We start from the raw sequence: 20460 nt of genomic DNA, 5'->3' as shown, positions 1-20460 counted from the left end.
CTGTTCACAAATGCTCTCCATCCAACCTCACTGAGCTCGAGCTGTTTTGCAAGGAGGAATGGGCAAAATTTAAGTCTCTTGATGTGCAAAACTGATAGAGACATACCCCAAGTGACTTACAGCTGTAATCGCAGCAAAAGGTGGCGCTACAAAGTATTAACTTAAGGGGGCTGAATAATTTTGCACGCCCAATTTTTCAGTTTTTTATTTGTTAAAAAAGTTTGAAATATCCAATAAATTTCGTTCCACTTCATGATTGTGTCCCACTTGTTGTTGATTCTTCACAAAAAATTACAGTTTTATATCTTTATGTTTGAAGCCTGAAATGTGGCAAAAGGTCGCAAAGTTCAAGGGGGTCGAATACTTTCGCAAGGCACTGTATTAGTATTTAGAGAAAAACTAGCAGACATAGCAGCAGACCCACTCATGAATGAGTAACCAGTAAAACATCAATTTGTCATGTTAAATGAATCCATCCATTAGTTATACCACCTATCCTATACAGAATCGGGGGGGGGGGGGCGAGCCAATCCCAGCCACTACTGGGTGAGAAGCAGGGTAAACTCTGGACACAGAGCCAGCAACCATTCACACCTACAGGCAATTTAGAGTCATCAGTTAACATGACCTGCATGTTTTTGAACTGTGGGACAAAACCGGAGCATGTGAAAGAAACCTGCGTAGGCGTGGGAAGAACATGTAAAGAATGGCCCCAGTCGGCAATGAAGTTCAAACCTGGAACCTTCTTGGTGCGAGGTGACAGGGCTAAACACCTCACCAATAAATGTTAAACAAATGTATACATTAATTTCAAATAAAATATCAAATTTCAGCTGCCTTACCCTGCTAGATGTATCCATCCTGGCCGATTTTTGGAAGTTGGTTGGGAACCACATCATCTTCTGGCTCGTGGGAAGGGGAGTCATCTGATCCTCTTATCTTCCCACGGAAAGAGCAAGCGTCTTTTATATTGTTCTGTGGCATCCACACCAGCAGCCCTGTTTGGACATCACTCAGGCCAACCACAAATATGACACAAACCCCACTAATTCTCATTTCTGCTTTTTGCTCATTTGAGAGCTTACTGTCAAATTTGTTGCCATTAATTAGCCATCTGTTGCAGATCATCTCCAAGGCAGTTCTATGCACCTTTGATGAAAGACAGGTATGTCTTTGTGGCTGCATGCCAAAACTCCATTAGGACATACCTTTACAATGAGTGGTGGGGGACAGATATCAATTAGCTTGTGCCCAGTCATTTCCAAAATATCACACAAATACAGAAAACGCCTTGATGCCCTTTCTCAGTTCAACAGCAAACCTCATTCAAAAATAATACCAATAAAGCTCCATGGGCTTTATTCTTTCATAGAAACACAAGATATTTGGTGCATTTTCTTGCACAATAGTCACTAGTGTTGAATCTATGAGCTCATAGTTTCACAAACTTTAATTTAAGTGAAAAGAGGTCCTTAGTGATATTCTTTTGGGAGAACTAGAAACCCTCAGCTATGCCCTTGTTCTCACATGATCTGCTGTATTAATTATAAAATACTCACACCCTCAAAAGTACATATAACAGGATTACAAACATCACTTGACATTCAGGATTGTCTTTTCATCCTCACAGTCATTTACTTAAAGCTACAGTACGTAACTGAACTGAATTAATCCACTCTGCTCTGTCCATCGCTCCCTCTCCCTGCTCCAATATGCTCTACTACAATCTGCTAGGCTCCGGCAGGCTCTGCCAAGCTCTTCAGATTTTCCCTTATGAAATCGAAGGCAACAAAACTTACTGATCAAGCAGACAAAACTGAAAATCTGTGACTGGTTAGAGAGGACAATCCTGCTCGAAACATTTTAGAAGCTAATATGTCTGCACTGCTGTTCAATGAATCTGGGTCACAGGAGGCTTTGACAGCACCTCTCCACATTAAAACACATTTTGAAGAAGATTTCTAGAACAAAAATATTTGAAAAATGTTACATACTGTAGCTTAAATATTTGCTACCATCCTGTTGACTACAGGAAGCTGATAAAACAAAAGCCCTACTTCCTGTTTATGGATAAAAAATTATTTTAGATCATGAGACTTATCAAAGTAGCAGTGCATGAAAAGCAATCAATAAAGAAGTAACAAAAGTTTTATCGATTGCCTTACATTCACTCTGAAATCTGCTTTCAAAATACTGTAAAGAGTTACTGATGTCTGTTTGAACGCAGGCAAAAAAGTAACTATCAATATCTTAGCAAATATTAGCCCAGGTGCTAACTGATACATTGCTCAAATTCAAGGCAAATTAAGAGCAGGCATATATTTGGATGTACCCACAACTGAAAGGCATCAAAGAGCCATGAATGACAGGGTAAACAACAAAGCCAGTTTTAATGGACCACATACAGGAGCTCTTACAGAATCCACACTCACTTTGTAGTGAAACATGTGTCGGCTTATTGTTTGACCCTTGTATTGTGGCGCTAACCCGTAATCCCTTGATCCAGTCCCACATGCACTGGTTGTCCTGATCTGCACCAGAGAACAACGGGTGTCAAATCACTGTATATGTGGAACTAATGTTAAAAAAGAGAATCAGAATATCAATAAAACTAACAACAATTACAATAATATCAATAATTAATATCTGTGTCTGCAACAATTCTTATAGCAATATATGTTCCCTTCATACATTTTACATACAGTTTACATTTATATTCACTTTATTTTGTGTTTTTATTGACAGCAGTACCATGTCTTTGTTGACCTTTAACCTCTAACAGGCAGGGTCTAATATTCCAGTTGTGACTGGCCGGTGAGCTCTGCCACATAAGGACGTGGGCTAGCTCCACCCTGGCGACCAAAACTCCAGTTCACATGCTGTAACATCAAACACACACATTCCCCTGGACGGGAGACAAGGAGACCCTGTGAGGAGAGTCCAGGAATGCTAAAGAACTTTCTATAAATGACAGTGGAGATATGTGGCGCATGACAGAGGTTGACACCAGCAAGTGGAGCAGCCGTGTGACTGCACACATCAACAGCTGCAGTTTGTTTTCCTATTTGAGCTCTACAGCTCCCTGGTTTGTGCTGAAATGGTCATCTGTGACTCCTACAGAGCTCAGCTTAAACGAGATGCTCTACTTTGTACACTTAAAACGAAAAGGGTACCCTCTACAATGAAAGGATTGCACTTTCTTTTACTTTATGCCTAAGATGAAGGAGAAAGAGTGCTAGCATAAAGCAATAAAAGCTCAAAGACACGCGGCGGGGGGGAAATAAAAGGCGAATTGTGGCATTATATGCCAATGTGAGGTAAAGCCTGTACCCACGGAGCTAGATTACACAGAAGGAGTGTATGTAACTAGCACTGCCCAGAGAGAGACAGGGTTCTCTTACTTACTGATCCAACTACTGAACATATTCCAATACAGAAACACATATCAGAGGTTTGTTACCAGCTGCTGCCCTTTTGGTTTTCAGAGAGAATAAAGAGGAGACCAAAATTTTCTGATGGAGGACATTACAAGTGCTATGGATGAGAAGAAATACACGATGGGGATATTTATTGACCTAAAAAAAAAAGCATTTGACACAATCAATCATGAATTATTAATGGACAAGTTAGAAAAATATGGGATCAGAGGAATGGTTCTGAAATGGATTAGAAGTTATTTGACACAGAGGCGTCAATTTGTGAAGTTGGGTGAATACCAATCGAGTGAGCTGGATATTGTATGTGGAGTGCCTCAGGGTTCTGTTTTGGGACCTAAATTATTTATATTATACATTAATGATATATGCAAGGTTTCTGATTTAGTGAAAGTGGTTTTGTTTGCTGATGACACTACCATATGGGCATCAGGTGAAAACCTACAGCAACTCTCTGGACGGGTTACACAGGAACTTGAGAAGATAAAGAAATGGTGTGATAGTAATATAGTATCTCTGAATTTGGATAAAACTAAATTTATGGTATATGGGAATCGTAGACTAGATAATGAATTTCAATTGAAAATTGGGGGAGCTAATATAGAACGAGTATATGAAATTAAATTTCTAGGTGTCATAGTTGATGACAAATTCTCCTGGAAATCTCATATCAGATATGTTCAGCACAAAATAGCAAAGAATATATCAATATTGGCAAGAGTTAGATATATTTTGGACAGGAAAGCACTACGTATTTTGTATTCTTCATTGATTTTACCATACTTAGAGTATGGCATTGAAAATTGGGGAAATACATACATAAGCTCACTTCAACCATTGTATATATTACAAAAAAGAGCGATAAGAATTGTGCATAAGATGGGGTATAGGGATCACACCATTGGAGCTTTCATACAGTCTAAATTGTTAAAATTTTTTGATTTAGTGGGATATAAGACTGCTGTGTTTATGTATAAAGCCAGGAACAATTTATTACCTGGTGGAATTCAAAAACTATTTAATGAAAGGGAAGGGGGATCAAATTTAAGGGGTCAGTTAAATTTAAAAATTCATGCTATACGTACAACCAAAAAAAGATTTTGTATTTCCATAAGTGGGGTAAAACTATGGAATAATTTAAGTGTGGACATAAAAAATAGTAATAGAATTGACGAGTTTAAACATAAATATAAAGGTATGTGTCAATCAAGATATGGGCAAGAACAGGCTCAATGATTAATTAGATGGAACATTGTGGGTGTGGTGTATGAATGTTAACACTTTGTAATAATTCTTTAGTATATTACTTGTGTGGTGTAGAAGAGAATTATTTATGTAGAGATACTGCTTGCAAACCAATGATGATAAGATGATGTCATGGGGTAGGACTGGATAAGTCTGACTTCTTCCTACTCCATTCAAGCATGTACTAGGTATAAGCAAATTGATACTGGATTAGCATTTGTTGGATATGTGTAAAATTATGTGTGTTGACATATCAACTGTCTTTACATGCTTGAAAGAATAAATCAAATCAAGTCAAATCAAATCAAAATTTTCTAACTCAGATGGAAAAAAAAGTAAAGAGCTTTTCAGTTTTCCATCCTGTTTAGAAAAGTGTGACTGAAGTGTGCAGCCTCTCTTTTTTCTCTATAAGCCCCCTGGCCAACTCAAACCTCCTCTCAGACTTGTGTCTCACTTCTAACACGACGGGTCTTCCTCATCACCATCATCTCTTGAACTCTTTCCGTTACTTCCTCTGTCTCCCTTTCATTACTGGACTCCTGCTTTTCTTCTATATGTTTCTGCATCTCCGTTTCTGTCTCGCTCTCTCTGTCTCTCTTTGGGTAGGATTCTCCGTGGGCACAGGCTGGAGGTCAGCAGAATCCCACGGGATCGTCACTGACCAGCTCTTTGTCAGGGATGGTGCTTAGAGGTCCTTCTGCCCTCTGCTGCTGGCTCTGGAGTTGAAACTGAAGCTGAGGTAAGGGTGGGGGGTGAAGATAGGCTGGTGGCTTTGAAACAGTTTGAACCAGAGGGAGAGCTGGTAGCTGGGGATGAGGCTGAGGAAGGGGATGGTTGTATGCCTGAGGTGTGATATGGGATTGGGGCTGAGTCTGGGACTGGTGCAGTGGTGGAGGCTGCAGGTGGGGCTTGGTCTGAGGCTGTTGCTGCATCTGGACCTGCTGTGGCTGGTGGCAAGAATGGTGCTGGAGCTGGGGGGAAGCGGCACCGTTTTTACTGAGGCCACAGGATTGAGCTGCACAGTGAATCTGACGCAGAGTGTCCAGTGCCTCGCTCTTAGCGTGCTTCAACAGGTCTGCCTGGCCCTGAGATTTAGAGATAAAGACAAAGAGAAACAACATTGTCAACAACACCTTACCATATCCAATTTTAAGACAACAAGAAAAGCGGGAAGCATTTTCCCCTAGTTCTATGCTACCCTTTTGAAAAAAAAATTTTGATTTCAAAAGGATTTTTATCGGGTTAAATAAAGATTAAAAAAAACATTTTCCTTAGTGCATTAACCAATAGGATGCAGAAGGTGGCAGTATAAAGCTGCAAATGAAGGTCTTTGGTTTCTTGCCAGCCCTTTGTACTGCTTCTTTCAGCCTGGCGAATAGTGCTGTCATATGGTCATAATATTACAGTACATTATAGTACATTACTGCTCCTTATTTGGGAGCACTCAGAGATAGATCCTTTCCATATGTAGAGCAAAAGGTCAGGGTAGGCATCCTGCTTTACAGCAGTGTCAAATCAGTGTGGGCCAGTGCCATGGTTGCCTGTTCCTTTAAGCTAGCAGGAACGTCTTCTCTACATGTACTGTAGATATTTATGTATGTGAGATATACTTAAATTATTAAAACTGAAAAAAAAACCCTTGACCTCATTAACTTCAAATCTTGACTCTTCCCTACAGGCCTCTCGGTACTGTCACAACCACCTCCAGAACTTTTTTAGACCAGCATTCCTCCAACATGTGTTCACAAGCAGGTTGATTGTTGTTGCCGTCTCATCTGTGAATCTGTACATTTTCCATCCCTCCCACTGAAGTTCGATCTGGGCTCCATTTGAGCGACCTGCTGTGACAGCTCATTGGATTAACTCACCCTTTTTTGACCAGATTAAATTATAAATGGTGAAAGAGATCAAGTTGTCACAGCCACAAGGCAGCAGGTGCAGCAATCTGACATAGTGCAGGCAGTGTAAAGGTGTTACCCTGTACACAACACCAAACCTTCTACTCTCAGGTGATGTTAAATACATTAAGTAAAAGGTCACTTTTACCTGAGGCACCTCAGGACACAAACAACGAGCATGAACAGGGCATATGTATGAAAATAACTGAAATTATGTAAGTCATGACTCACCAGGCATAAAAAGACATTTAGAAGCTTGTCTTGTGCTGCCAGAGCCAAATCACGACAGCACTTGTATTTCAGTGCATTTCCCCCTGCAACTGGCCTAAAGCTATCCACAGGGGGCTAAACCAAAACAAGGGCAGCCAATGAATCCTACCACCATATCCTTGTTAAATTCTAGCCTATAATCTCCTTCTTGTTTATTAGAATCTGTCCATCCCTTTGATTGGAATTGGGCAGTCAATAGTCTGCCTTGAGTGTATTACTTTAAAGGTCTCAAAACAATATTGACCTGCCTATACTTAAATGCAAATAGGTTTTAGTTGCTGTTAATTTTTTTTCACCCAGAACATGACTACACTGGAAGAAATGAGGGATAAAATACACAGCCCTCATTCTGTGCAAACAGGTTGACTGTTGTTGCCGTCTCATCTGTGAATCTGTACATTTTCCATCCCTCCCACTAAAATTCATCTGTGGGGTCAGCTGTCCCACAAAGTTACAATCTATTTAAGAAAAATTTCTCTCTTTTCATTTCGTGGAATAAAGCTCCTTGCTGAGTTGTTGTGGTGGGATCCGTTCTAGTAATCACATACAAGTTTTGTTACCAGCTTTTTACTCATGGTTAACAAAAAGAGGTAATTGAAAACACATGTTGGAAATTAAGCTTGAGGAGGAATTCGCTGTGCAATGGCGAAGCATACATATATAAACAAGTTTATTGCAGCCTCTCTTGGTTATCATAACACGCCCCATGAAGATATTTGTTTCTATAGTATGAAGCGGAGTCAAAGAATGTCACTCTTAGACTTTAAGTAAACTGCTGACTGTCATCACCACGGTCTTCTTAGTAACATTATCTTATACATAATGTACATAACTTTATTTTGGTTGATTGATAAATAACAACACTATGCATTTACTTGCACTTACTCTTTCATCGGCTGTTAGCCCGACTAGTGATGGCACAGCTGTGCCTTTTAGAGCATAACACCACTGCTATTGTGGTAGCAGAGGTGCTATGGGGGCTCCACACACACATAATTCTCTCAGTTTGCAAATGTTTTGACTGCTATATATAGCAGGGGATATAATTTTAGGGGTCAGTTAAATTTTAAAATTCATGCTATACGTACAACCAAAAAAAGATTTTGTATTTCCATAAGTGGGGTAAAACTATGGAATAATTTAAGTGTGGACATAAAAAATAGTAATAGAATTGACAAGTTTAAACATAAATATAAAGGTATGTGTCAATCAAGATATATGCAAGAACAGGTTTAATGATTAACCAGATGGAACATGGTGGGTGTGGTGTATGATTGTTAACACTCTGTAATAATTCTTTAGTATATTACTTGTGTGGTGTAGAAGATAATTATTTAAGAATAAGAATGTAATTGTGTAAAAATGTTAACACTCTGTTATAATTTTTTTTAGTATATTACTTGTGTGGTGTAGAAGAGAATTATTTATGTAGAGATACTGCTTGCAAACCAATGATGGTAAGATGATGTAACGGGGTAGGACTGGATAAGTCTGACTTCTTCCTACTCCATTCAAGCATGTACTAGGTATAAGCAAATTGATAATGCATTTGTGTGAAATTATGTGTGTTGACATATTGACTGTCGTTACATGTTTGAATCAAATCAAATCAAATCAAATCAAATCAAATCAAATCAAATCTATTAGCCATCACTTGGTCCTTTCAAGATTTCTCAGTGAAAATCTTTTGTTTCTATCAGAACACCCTGGATAAACGCAGACAGGAACCAAGTTCTCATTCACAGTGAATAATGCGATCGATACAGCTTCTGGAAAGCTTTATTGATTGCTTTTGATGCACTGTTAATTCTCTTGATGTAAAATTCCTTTCTTATCAATAAGGCGCAGATGAGGCAAGAACAAGCCAGAGAAAAAAAGGTGGACTCAGAGATGTCAGGCACACACAAATATAATCCAAACACAGATTCTACTGTGGTTTTTACGGGTGTCCCAAAACCACAACCTGCAAAAATACTCCAGTTATAAAATCTGCAAAGTACAAATTTAGTTCCAAGTTTAACCCTGAGCACAACTTGAAAACTAAAGACAGCAACAAACTTGCACACAACTACTTGAACATAGCCTTTCACTGCAACTCAAGGCAAACAAAAGCATCTTTATTAAGACTGTAACTTTGCCGTTTCATTTGAAACATCACAGCAACCTAAGATCTATTCTAGTGAACCTACAACATGTCAATATTGTTTTACCACCAACATCCCAAACCTATCCTAAGGCTGTAGATGTAGATAAAAAATGGGGAATGTGACACTGGATAATAAGCCATACTGAGATCAATGCATCTCCACATGAAATATCATTTTCAGATTCTGTGGGTTCCTATTAGAGATGAACTAAAGCATTAAACAACAGTTAATTATAGTAAAAACCGCAACGGTGATTGATTTGGGAGACAGTTACAGGTAACATGATTTTGGGGCCTGTTATTTTGTCTTAATGAGCAGTTCAAAGCTTCTCTTTCTGCCTCTCTGGTTTTGATTTATTCTTGACAGGAAGGTACAGTGAATGACAGGATGATATCGTTGGAAAAAAAGAAGAAAATTCCCTCATTCACCGTGACAGCTCTGGTCTGACTGCAACTGTCTAAGGGCGGAGAGGAGAGTTAGGAGACAGGAAGTGAGAGGCAGAGAGAAGACATGGGTTTCTCTCACTTCCTGCCAGCTCCTCACCATCTACCAGCAAGCACTTCCCAGCCTGCTGAGGATCTGGAGTGGTTAGGTGAAATAACTGGGCATGGCTGGCAGCCTTGGCAAACGGACACCCGGGTCTCACCAAATGTTCAGTATGAGACACAGATTACAACTGAAGAATGGGAGGAGGAAGAGGAAGAGGATGCACAACAAGATGCTGTCATGTTGTAGCTCAATGTTAAATATTAGAGGACTTGGAAAGGACTAAAGTGTGTGTTTGGACAGACAAGGTAGGACAAAAAACTATGATGAAAAATGGAAAAAATGATGAAAACTGGACTAAAAGGTATTTAGTTTTTATTGAATAAAACCAACAAAATTCAAATGACTAAAATTTAGCTATATGTATTTTTGTCAAAAGATTACAACTAAACCAAACTGAGGTTCTGAATTTAACACTGTAGCAGGGCTTAGGTTTGGATGTCTACTGGTGATTTAAACACATGCTTTTACCAATTCTAGAAAGCGCAAAAAGGTTTTACTAAGGTAAATGTGTTGCACACACTGCTACTGTATAGTGCAGGGAAAATAAGAACAAAAATACTTTGTTACAATGATCTACTACTACTATAGCCATAACTTTCATTAGTGCTGCATTTCATTCATTTATAATTTAATAATTCCAGGCATATGCCATTTCCAGCATCCAAAATTTGGGAATTTCCTACTTTTATGATTTGCTGTTTTATGTCGTAAAGATTTAGGACAGTTAATTGAACAATACAAGCAATCTTCACAAGTTTTAGGTGCTTCCAGTGTGATGAGGCAGACATGAAAGGGCAAAGAATGAAGCGATCAAACATCTACCTAACCTACCACTGCAGCAAAAAAGCTCAGCCAAGGGAGCTTCTTCACTCAATACTAAATGATTTCAGGGTGATGAGATGAGATAAAAATATCCTGGCCGCTTGGCCCTTACTTAGCCAAACAGGCCCACTGCGCAGAGCGCTGTCTGACCAGCATGAGGTGTTTTATCAGTGCTGGTACTACAACCAGTGATCATAGAAGTAATGGGACGAGGACATTAGGCAACCTAATCTCTTGTGTCATAGGGCAGGCAGAGACAAGAATGCATTTTGCTGAGTATTATATTTAAGACTTGTCCACATTGCCCAGTGCCTCCTTAAGAGGAATAACAGAGCAGCACGCCTGCATCTGCAACCAAGTGTGAACAATCCTCTTGTCAAAATAGTCACAAGAGCAACTCAATAAAATAGTACTTAGAATCAACAGTAATTAATTAAAAGATTTAGGGATTAGAGATGAGGCAAACAGAATAAGCTCAGAGAGCTTTCTTAAGACACCATTTGGTTTAGTCTCAGCAGCTGGATTTGGGATTGCCTATTGAGCTGCTTATAGCCTCCAATATAACCTTACATGCTGAAATCAAGCAAGGGTATTAGTCAGTATCTTATAAAACCTGGAGGTATAATGTAATTATAGAGGTCTTTGTTGTGCGGAGTCAGACTCACCTTGAGTACAGTGATGTTCCAAGCGTAACTCTCCATGGCCTTCTGAAGTTTGCGGCCTTTCAGACCCTCCTTTGCTCCAATGCGATGCAGGTCCTCATGGAAGTCCAGACCTGAACACACACACACACACATACACATACACACACAACATGTAAGATTATAAAATAATTTTTAATTTTTTGTGATTCATTAAGACAATGAAATGTTTTTAAACAAATATCTTGATGCATACAGAAGAACTGTAAGGACAAACACTCCACTTGAACATTAGTAAAGAATTTATCTGGCCAAGCAGAGGTCACGTCTCCTCAGCCACACAAGCCTTGTTTTATTACTTTATCAAATCTAAAATGCAGAGACATTAAAATAAAAAATTCTCATTATCCAAATCCATGACTTACCTGTTCCTTAACTTTCCATCTATCCTGACTGAAATCTATTAACATGTACCTCCAGCTATCAAATAGACAAACATATAGCCCCCTTAATGAACACAACAATACATTAATTTCACTCTTCATTTGCAAAACACATAGACACCCTGCAAAACAAAAGATTTTTTAGCTCACCATAAAAGTTGTCAAATTGAGGTAGTGCAATGCAGGTTCACCTCAAATTAGTCTGTCAGTACGTTTTGGCGTCATTTAGCCCAGCAGACCATTACTAATCCTACAGGCTTTAAAAACTCCTCCCAATGCTGTAAATATCTACCTGCTTGTCAGTCTGTCCCTGACAAGTGATCTAATGCCACTCCAGCCTTGATTCACTGCCAAGACACTGAAGACACAAAATACTAGCTATAATTCACAAAAAGCCCATCATCAGAGGTCATTCATTCTTTAGTCTTCAGCTCCTTTCAGGAACTAGTTGGCAGATAGTCTCCCTAATTAGATAGATTTTTGTTAGGGAACAGGTTAATTACATCAGCCCGAGGGTATACTATACTGTCTTGCTTGTTTGAGAGTAAAGATAATATACATGTAACCAAGCTATAAAATACTGAACCGCATTTACCAGAAACACAAAATCTCAAGATTTAATATTCAATGAACCACTTAGGTTTTGTGCTATAAAAGTATGCCACGCTGCCCCTCTTTAAAAAGCAATTACAGTACATTGTCTACTACTACACAAAATCTATATATTGCGGTTCTTAAGAGTGTATCCTTGATGCATACAATCATGTGTACACATGCATACACATAGATACAGGCCTTCCCATCCAACATTGATTTATTTTATTTATTTATAGCTCATTTGACAGGAACAATGCCCATTATTGAACACTGCAGTACTAAATGCACCAGAGTTGGCCGGGCACAAGGCTATTTTTCATCTGTAGTTCCTGGATAGCTGTTAGCACGTCAAACCTTGAGAAGAACATACTGTAAAACGCAGAAAAAGGCAACACTACAAGTCCTCTGTCTTCTTTACTTGGCCAAACTACAAGCTACAACTCCACCTGATTGATTATCAAAACCCCTGGTCCAGAACCTTCCATTTATGCTCCGATAGACCTCAACCCAGTCTTCTTTAAACCGATAGACTGACTTATGCAAATGTAATTCCAGCAACTTGAATAAATAAGGCACGGAGCTGAATAAGAGATTAAATTAGCTGCAGCTGGCTTGTCACAATACAGACTCTTCAAGCATTTAATTTCCCAATTATTAAGCATTCCCTTACCCCAACACTCACTGTTTCTTACTGGCCCCTAGACTCTGAATCTTCAAATAATAAACAAAATGTGGCTCCTATAGCACTCGACTGGGACTGGATCATATGCTTTACTTCTTTAGTGGAAACAGAAAGAGAGGGATACAGACAGATAGAGAGAAATTAGTGCTTAGACAGACAGGAGGACTGAGGGGACAACATGCGTCCTCTGAGCAGTGGCACACATATGTAGGCAAGAACACACAGTGAAGGCTCACAGCCGCTGCACAGAGCAGAGTGTTTTTGCCTTCATAATGAGTACTGCAGCAGCACCTCTTAAACTCAAAATGCACATGTACAGAAACAGGCCAAGAGAGAGAAGCAAATAATTATGTAAATAACTAATAAAATAAATAAATAACAAAGAAAATGTCCAATCTCTTTGTATGGACAGACAGGTTTATAGAGAGGCTGCAGTTCCTAAACCCATACACTGTGTTAACATGGCTGGATGCAGGGGTATTTTTTGAACAGCTCACAGCTTAGATATTGAATACACAGCAATTCTGAGAGATGCACCGAAGCACAGAGATGCTGTATAAATAGCTTAATTACAGTTACGTCCTGACTCCTCTCTAAGGTACCGTCGCCTCTGTTCTACTAGCATCTAAACTCATTAGTTTTTCAGTTGTTGTCAATCAGTGTTTATTGTCTGCACCTGTTTTTACCCCTTTATAGGCAGCTTCCTCCCACCGGAGCTGCCAGATTGTTCTAGACTCCTGTTCAGACTTTCCAGCGGGTTTTCTTGTTATCTGTTTTTCCTGTGCTGACCCCGGATTGTTTTTTGACCACTGAGTACTGCCTTACCCTCCTGATTCTGACTATCTTCTGTGTATCAATTATTGGACTTCCCTCCTCGACCTCTCGTTTGTGGATCCCTCGGCTGTGTGTGTGTGTTTGCCGGCACTGACCCTGGACTGGTATTATCGACTTGATTGTGTTTCGAGACTTCTGCACTGTATGCTGTGAGTTGTGCTCAGTAAAAAGACTGTTTTGCTTAACCTCGTCTGGCAATTTAATTGAGTTCACCTTCAACATTGTTGGCAGCTTTACTCGCCAACCCTGACACTATTAGTATGTTTCTGTTAATTTGTGTTTATACTTCTGACAATGAGGTGGTGGAGCATATTTTAATTGAGAGGGATGTACTTAAGAAGGCAGTGTTATCAAGTGCTGTGTTGTAGCTTTGTGAGAAGTATACAATATTCATACACACTCATGCCTCAGCCTTTGTTGATGCCCAGTTTTGTAATTTGTAAAGCACCTTTTTGAACATTTTGGTTACTTTATGTGAAATGTGCATCTGGTGAGCAGTAAAGAAATCTGTTCATCTACAAACTGGCAAATATACTGGCAGCGTGCATCAATACTTATATTAGCAGCCCCTCTGTGGAGTTTTAGGAGTAGCAAGCACTCACTACATTGTCCATAATAAAAGACAAATGTGTATCTACTACTGTAGTAAAATCGGAACACCTAGTAATTCTAACAAAAATAGATGATTGTTTGATAGCTTCAGTTCCCATTTTTCTTAGCCCCTGCTCATGTTTGAGCCTAGTGGGAGCTGTAGTGTTTGAATGCTTATAAAATAACGATCATTTTATGATTGTTAAAATGACAAAAGATTCTTTTTTTTCCCTGGCCTCTACACTAGCAGGTACGCATTTAGCTGAATATGGACACAAAAGACCAGAGATATGCTTCAATTCTTTTAGAAGACCTGATGAAAGACACCCTTACTAAAGGAAATGGAGTCACAGGAACCATTGCAGCAGATGTTGGTTACTATAGGAGATGGAGTGAGAGTTGTGCTCTTCGTGCACAAATAGATTGGATACGCTTGCAGACACATAAGTCAGTGTTACAGAGTCTACACACAAACACACAGTGGTAGCATCTGGAGATGCCACAGAGTGCATCCCAGCTGTCTATCTGATCCCCCCTTTGGCAAGCCATCAATAGTGCCCAGGGGGGATCATCCAGCACCTCTCCATCCCCATCAACACGTCAGATTCACTGCCCAAATTAAACTGATTAGCTGCAATAATGACTGAGCATAAACTGAACACAGGAAGGAAAGAGGAAACCGAGGAGAGGTTGTTGGGAAATAAGAACCACAGCAGCCTAAGACTGTCCCACTCTGTCCGTTTCTATTCTCCAGATGTATGAGAAACCTGTCAACATGCCAGTCACTTCATGTTAGTCAGTTTTAAAACAAAAGGCAAGCTAAGAGGTCAGTCCAGGTCCCTCACTTCAGATTACAGCCTGCGCATCATTGTGATTATGGCTTTGCCACAGTAGCTGATGAGCAGAGTACACTTTTAATGGTTGGGGCAAAAGTGTCAGGTCCAATCAAAGGTCTGAAATTAACACACACACACACACACACACACACACACACACACACACGTTCTACACCATGCCATATTCTCTCTCTGATGCTGACAGCCTGTCCTCTAATAACACCTTTTTCCCACTTCTCATTGACATTACACCAAAATTATACTGTAGCATTGGGGGGTTCCAGATCGATCACAGGCACAAAACCTTCAATTCCATGCACATCCACCACCTCGCTCTACATATGCCTCCACTCTCTAATTCTCTGTCTGTGTCCCGGCTGTTGCCATTGTCATCTTCAATTTGTACATAATCATATGGCTTATGAGATGGGTTTTGAAGGGTGTAATCAGTACTTGTCACTCTATCAAAAGAGGAGTCATGAGTTCAACCTAATGTCCTCTGTAGTTTTTCTGTTCTCTAGAGGATAAAAACATGCTTATAATGAACTAATGTGCAGGCTAAACAAGACAAACATGACAGAAACGTCGAGAAAACCAGTTTAGGAAGAAGAGGATGTAATATCGAATTTACTTACAGAGATAGGTGAAGCTATATGTGAGTAGGATTGTATTATATCCACTGACTTTAATTGTAAAGTTTAAGTGACTTACATTAGTCCCAATACTTTCATTTTTTTCATATAATAAGCATTGTGAACATCAAGCTATTTAGAGCTAACTTTAATGTAATAATATTGCCATATAGCTGTATTTAATTTTCCATACAGTGAAAACTAGATGGATCGTTATGCTAAAATTCTGCATATATGTAGGCAAAAGATCAAAGGACAACACAGACCTGATGAGACAGGAAGCAGATGGAGAGGACAAAGCGCCTGCTGAGCAGAGGAGCAGAACAGAAGTGGCTGCATTAATACTGGAATGTAATTAGTTTAATAATCCAGAGGGGGGATTATTATAGCAGATCCAAGAGTGTTGACTTATGAAGCAGTATCAAGCTGCATAATTACCCTATCGAACACTTTTACTATGTTAAAATGCTTTTAATTGTTATTCAAGCATTCTCAGAGGAAAATGTTACTGCTCTTCTACAGCGCTAGAGACAAAATCAGTGTTCTCATTTCAGCCTCATTTTAGTTTCTATTTTGTCATGATGTCTTCTGATATGTTTGTCCTAAAATTCACTATGAGACATAGCTGAGACAAGACAACAAGCAACAGGAATCATTCTTGAGACATAAGGGAAAGGCAAATTTACTTTTGTATTCATAAATGAACAATATTTTATACCAAGTGCTTACATCTGTTGATTCAGATGGAATTGTTGTACATTAGTAACAAGAATGGCAACAGTGAATAAACCCTAACATGTAGATATAATCTGATCCCTTATTCTAAGATAATATTTAATCAAACTTTACATTCTCTTAGGCCAAAAATTTTAGAATTATTTGAAAGTTTAGACTTGCTATCTCACAATGCTGATTTGAGGCAACAAACATTTTATTTTGGAGCAGCCTTCTGTAACATCACAATATATCACAGAAAAAGATACAATTTGTACAATATATTTTTCCTTCTTGTTCACCGCCTCATTTACTGCGACCAAATGTTTGGAAGCATGAATGAACAGACACAAAAGCTGGAAACGCCAAATGTAGGCATTTCACTGATTTCACATCAGTTGGATTTGAAACAAGGATGATTTTCTTACTGTTGCTCCTAAAATGCTGACTATTTGAAGGTTTTCACCTGAGTATATCTGGTCTCCAGTAATGGCACTGCTGTGAGAGTGGCTGTTGCTGTGTGGGGTTTAACCACAGCTTACGTCAGCAGTCTTTGAAGATGCTTGCAGTTCTGGGCTGGGGAACCTCAGAGCCAGGGGGACAGCTCTGTGATTGAAGCCCAAGCATTCAGCCTACATCCCTGGGTAATTGCATAGCACAAAAATCAGCTTGGCTTTTTGTGGTGGGGGGCAATGACGTATACGCCTGCCCCTCTGTGACACCAAGTAGTTAAGCTGGGCATAGTGATCTTAAATTGGCTTTTTGACCTTTTCGATATTGCGTTGGCATGCACTGTAGAGCCAGTTTACTGTATTTTGGGTTTGCAATACACAACAAATCATCAGAAACACAGAAACTACAAACAAATATCCAGCTATTACAACAGGCCAGAATTGACAGGTTTCACATTTGTTTGAGTTATGTCTTTGGTTGTTCTACAGCACAAGAATAAGGCATCAACAAGCAAAGTGAAGATGTACTCTTGTTTGAGATGTGCTCCTATTTGAGGAGCGCTTCAGCAGAGGCAGTGCTTCGTGGTAAAGGAGCAGAGCAAATGAGGAACAATTAGTACTGAATGTAAAAGAGGCTGTGGAAGAAAAGCCATGTTTTTTTTATTTTCTCTCCTAATAACATTATTATGGTTTATTTTATCTTCTTTTCTGAAAGGCTGGAGCTCTTACATCAAGCGTTTTTTTTAATCCATCCCATCCTTCCTCTCCTTTTCCCTCCCCGTTTCAATCCACACTGTCAAATTATTTCATTTCTTCCCTCAAAGGATCTTTATGCTCTCTGTCCTCTTTCTCCTGGAGCCCTGTGTCTGTGGGGCTGGCTGATTGTTTTCATCTGCCCACTTACATGATAACTACATGGTGCTGACTCACTCATGATGGCCCACTATTGACAGCAGCCACTGTTGTTGATATTGATGGAGATGCCGTCAGAGCACGTACACTACGGTCATTCTATTAGAGGACATGACGCATAATACATTGTAAAGAGTGCAGTTTTTATAGTTCATGATTCATGTGGATGCTAAAGGAGAAGAATCTCCTCAACGGAATTTATGTTGTTTTTATTTAATGAAATCCACCAGTAAGTGAGGTAATTTCATTTGTGTCTGACACAAATACTGTCCTTGAATTGTGAGTCATCTTCCTCATAGTAGCAGAGAAATCACAGGGTCTACATTTGAAAAACAGAACAGGACTCATCTCAAAACTACTTTTCAAGAAATATTATGTATAGTGTAAAAAATGGGGATGTTGCAGCTGACGACTCTGCTCATCCCACAGCGTAACATACCTGCCCTTTGTGCTTGTGTGAGTTTGGAATAAACCACATCAGCTGATTCAATCAATGTTCTGCTGGTCTGAATCATCTAGAAGACAAAGAGGATATGACATTAGTCTGCATTATAACACAGCATCATACCAAAGTCACCTGAAAGCCAAAGCAGATAGCTTTGTGATGCAGTACAGATAAGAGGCAAAGAAAAATACCAAGAGAGAAATAATTCATATCAATTACTGAAAGATGTCTTTCTTGCCATATTGTTAGGCTGCAACCAAACAGATATGATCCCCTCAGGAGCCAGGGCCCATTCTGCTGCATTTGGGTTGGGCTGAGCCCTTAGCTGCCATGTTTACATTCATACTAACAATCTAGTCTTAACTCAGTTAAGGCAACATAGCTGTAAATGTCTTTATCTGATTACTTTAATTGGTACAAGATCATAATCAGAGGAGGCAGATTCTTTCCAATTCACAAGTCATGTGTCAGGTTTGCCCTTCCTCTCTTCTTTTTCCTCACACTAGCCTAGCCCTTGCACTGATTACACTATTCAACACACCTGCCCTGCTTCCCCGATTACTCACCAGCTGCACCTCATTAGTCTCCTCCATACTTATACACTGTTCACCAGTCACTCCCCTGCCAGTTCTTTCTCTGTCTTCAGGCCAGTGGTTGTTATGTCGAGTTTATGCTAAGATTGTCTTTGTTCTCTCTAGTCTTTGTTAGCACCCTAGTCGTTATCCTGCCCTGCTGTCTCTAGTGTCTTCTTCCTCTTCGGACCTCTCCTCTGGACCCCCTGGATTCATCAACACCACCAGCCACCGCCTCACAGGTCGATGCACAGTCTCCCTTACCCAGTTTATCCCTGCTCTTCTGTCTACAGCCATCATCACCTCCACCTCGACCAGCCCAGGAGTGACCTCTGCGTCTGCAGCCCGGTACATCATCATCCACCATACCACTGACTGTTTTTCTGCTGCTGCTGATCGACATCCGGTCATCTACCTCATTACTCCTCCTGTATATATGTCACTACCTTCACTGTAAATAAACCTCACTGCTTGCACCGAAGCCAGCCACCTGGGTCCGCTTTTTATCTGCTCGCTCACTCTGTGTTCGAGCGCACCCTAACAGAAAGAACTGGCCAGTATGGACCCTGCTGGCTCCGGTGCAAACAGCGCTTCTGTCCCTGCACACGTCACCACCCAAATGGACAGAATGGCTGAGGCACTGCAGCAGCAGCAACAACAGGACATCTCCGCTATCACCCAGGAGGTAGCACAACTCACCTCGCTCCTACTGTCTCAACACAGTCACGCTGCCACCCCAGATCCACACTCCGCTCCCCATGCTGCCAGTCCCCGTCGTGATCCGCCTATCCCCGAACCAGATGTCTTCAACAGCAGCGTGGATAAGTGCCGGGGTTGTCTGCTGCAGTGCCGCCGGGCGTTCGATCAGCAACCACGGACATTTCGCACGGACAGAGAGAAGATCAGTTATGTTATCAACCGGGTGCGTGGGAAAGCGCTTACTTGGGCCGAGGCTGCGGACTCCAGTGGTGTGCTCATCGGCACCACCATCACTGAGTTCCTGGATGAAATACAGACTGTTTTTTCACCTTCATCTCATCAGGGTCAAGCTGCCAGGGAGCTTATGACTCTGGTGGACTTGGCCATCCGGATCGACAAACAGCTATGCTCTTCCCACAAGAAAAGAGCAGGGCGGCAGTCGGCCCCCCGGACCCGCGTCATGACTTTACCACCTGCCGAAGCCCGGGTATCTCTCTGCATGGGGGATTCTCAGACCTGCACTCCACAACAGACAGATGAACCCATAGACCTGGGACGTGCCCATCTAGACCCTGAAGAACGGGCCTGCCGTATCCGCACTGGGTTATGCCTGTATTGTGGGGCTCCAGAACATCTCATCGCCACCTGCCTGGTGCGGCCAAAAGAGCTGACTGCTGACCCACATCACTCACCGGACTCCATCCCTCCATCTCACCATTGCCGGCAACCATCACGAGGACATCCACTTCCACATCTTCTCCATTCCAGACACACCACTGGTTTTGGGTCACTCCTGGCTGGTCCAACACAACCCTACTGTTGACTGGACCACCGGCACCATCACCCAGTGGAGCCCGGACTGTGCATCGACCTGTCTCCTCGCCGGACAACGCACCTCCTCTTCTCCTGCTGCACCACCAAAACCTTTGGACCTGTCCTCCATACCCCCGGACTACCACGACCTGCAACAGGTGTTCAGTAAACACCTGGCCACGGACTCTCTCCCCCCTCATAGACCATATGACTGTGCCATCGACCTGTACCC

At 40.8% G+C, this 20460-nt stretch overlaps 2 protein-coding genes across 3 annotated transcripts in view; both read right to left on the bottom strand.

Moving 5' to 3' along the window:
• hcrt (hypocretin (orexin) neuropeptide precursor) overlaps positions 1-1927 on the bottom strand; it is a 4288-nt gene extending 2361 nt beyond the window's left edge. For both annotated transcript variants that reach the window (XM_020607302.1, XM_020607303.1), the window contains exon 1: positions 843-1927. In XM_020607302.1, the coding sequence (XP_020462958.1) occupies positions 843-926 (84 nt within the window). In that variant the 5' untranslated portion in view covers positions 927-1927. The remainder of the gene's footprint in view (positions 1-842) is intronic.
• A 3019-nt stretch (positions 1928-4946) lies between these two features.
• The window catches only part of LOC109964213 (inactive phospholipase C-like protein 2), a 62834-nt gene continuing 47320 nt past the window's right edge, over positions 4947-20460 (bottom strand). Inside the window, exons 4-6 of the mRNA XM_020607351.1 lie at positions 18139-18214; positions 11031-11140; positions 4947-5764 (exon numbers count right to left, since the gene is read on the bottom strand). Coding sequence (XP_020463007.1) covers positions 5312-5764; positions 11031-11140; positions 18139-18214 — 639 coding nt within the window. The 3' untranslated portion in view covers positions 4947-5311. The remainder of the gene's footprint in view (positions 5765-11030; positions 11141-18138; positions 18215-20460) is intronic.

The sequence above is a fragment of the Monopterus albus genome, unplaced genomic scaffold (assembly GCF_001952655.1).
Source record: "Monopterus albus unplaced genomic scaffold, M_albus_1.0 scaffold85.1, whole genome shotgun sequence".
Classification (NCBI taxonomy): Eukaryota; Metazoa; Chordata; class Actinopteri; order Synbranchiformes; family Synbranchidae; genus Monopterus; species Monopterus albus.
This window is presented reverse-complemented; position numbering and strand designations above follow the sequence as displayed.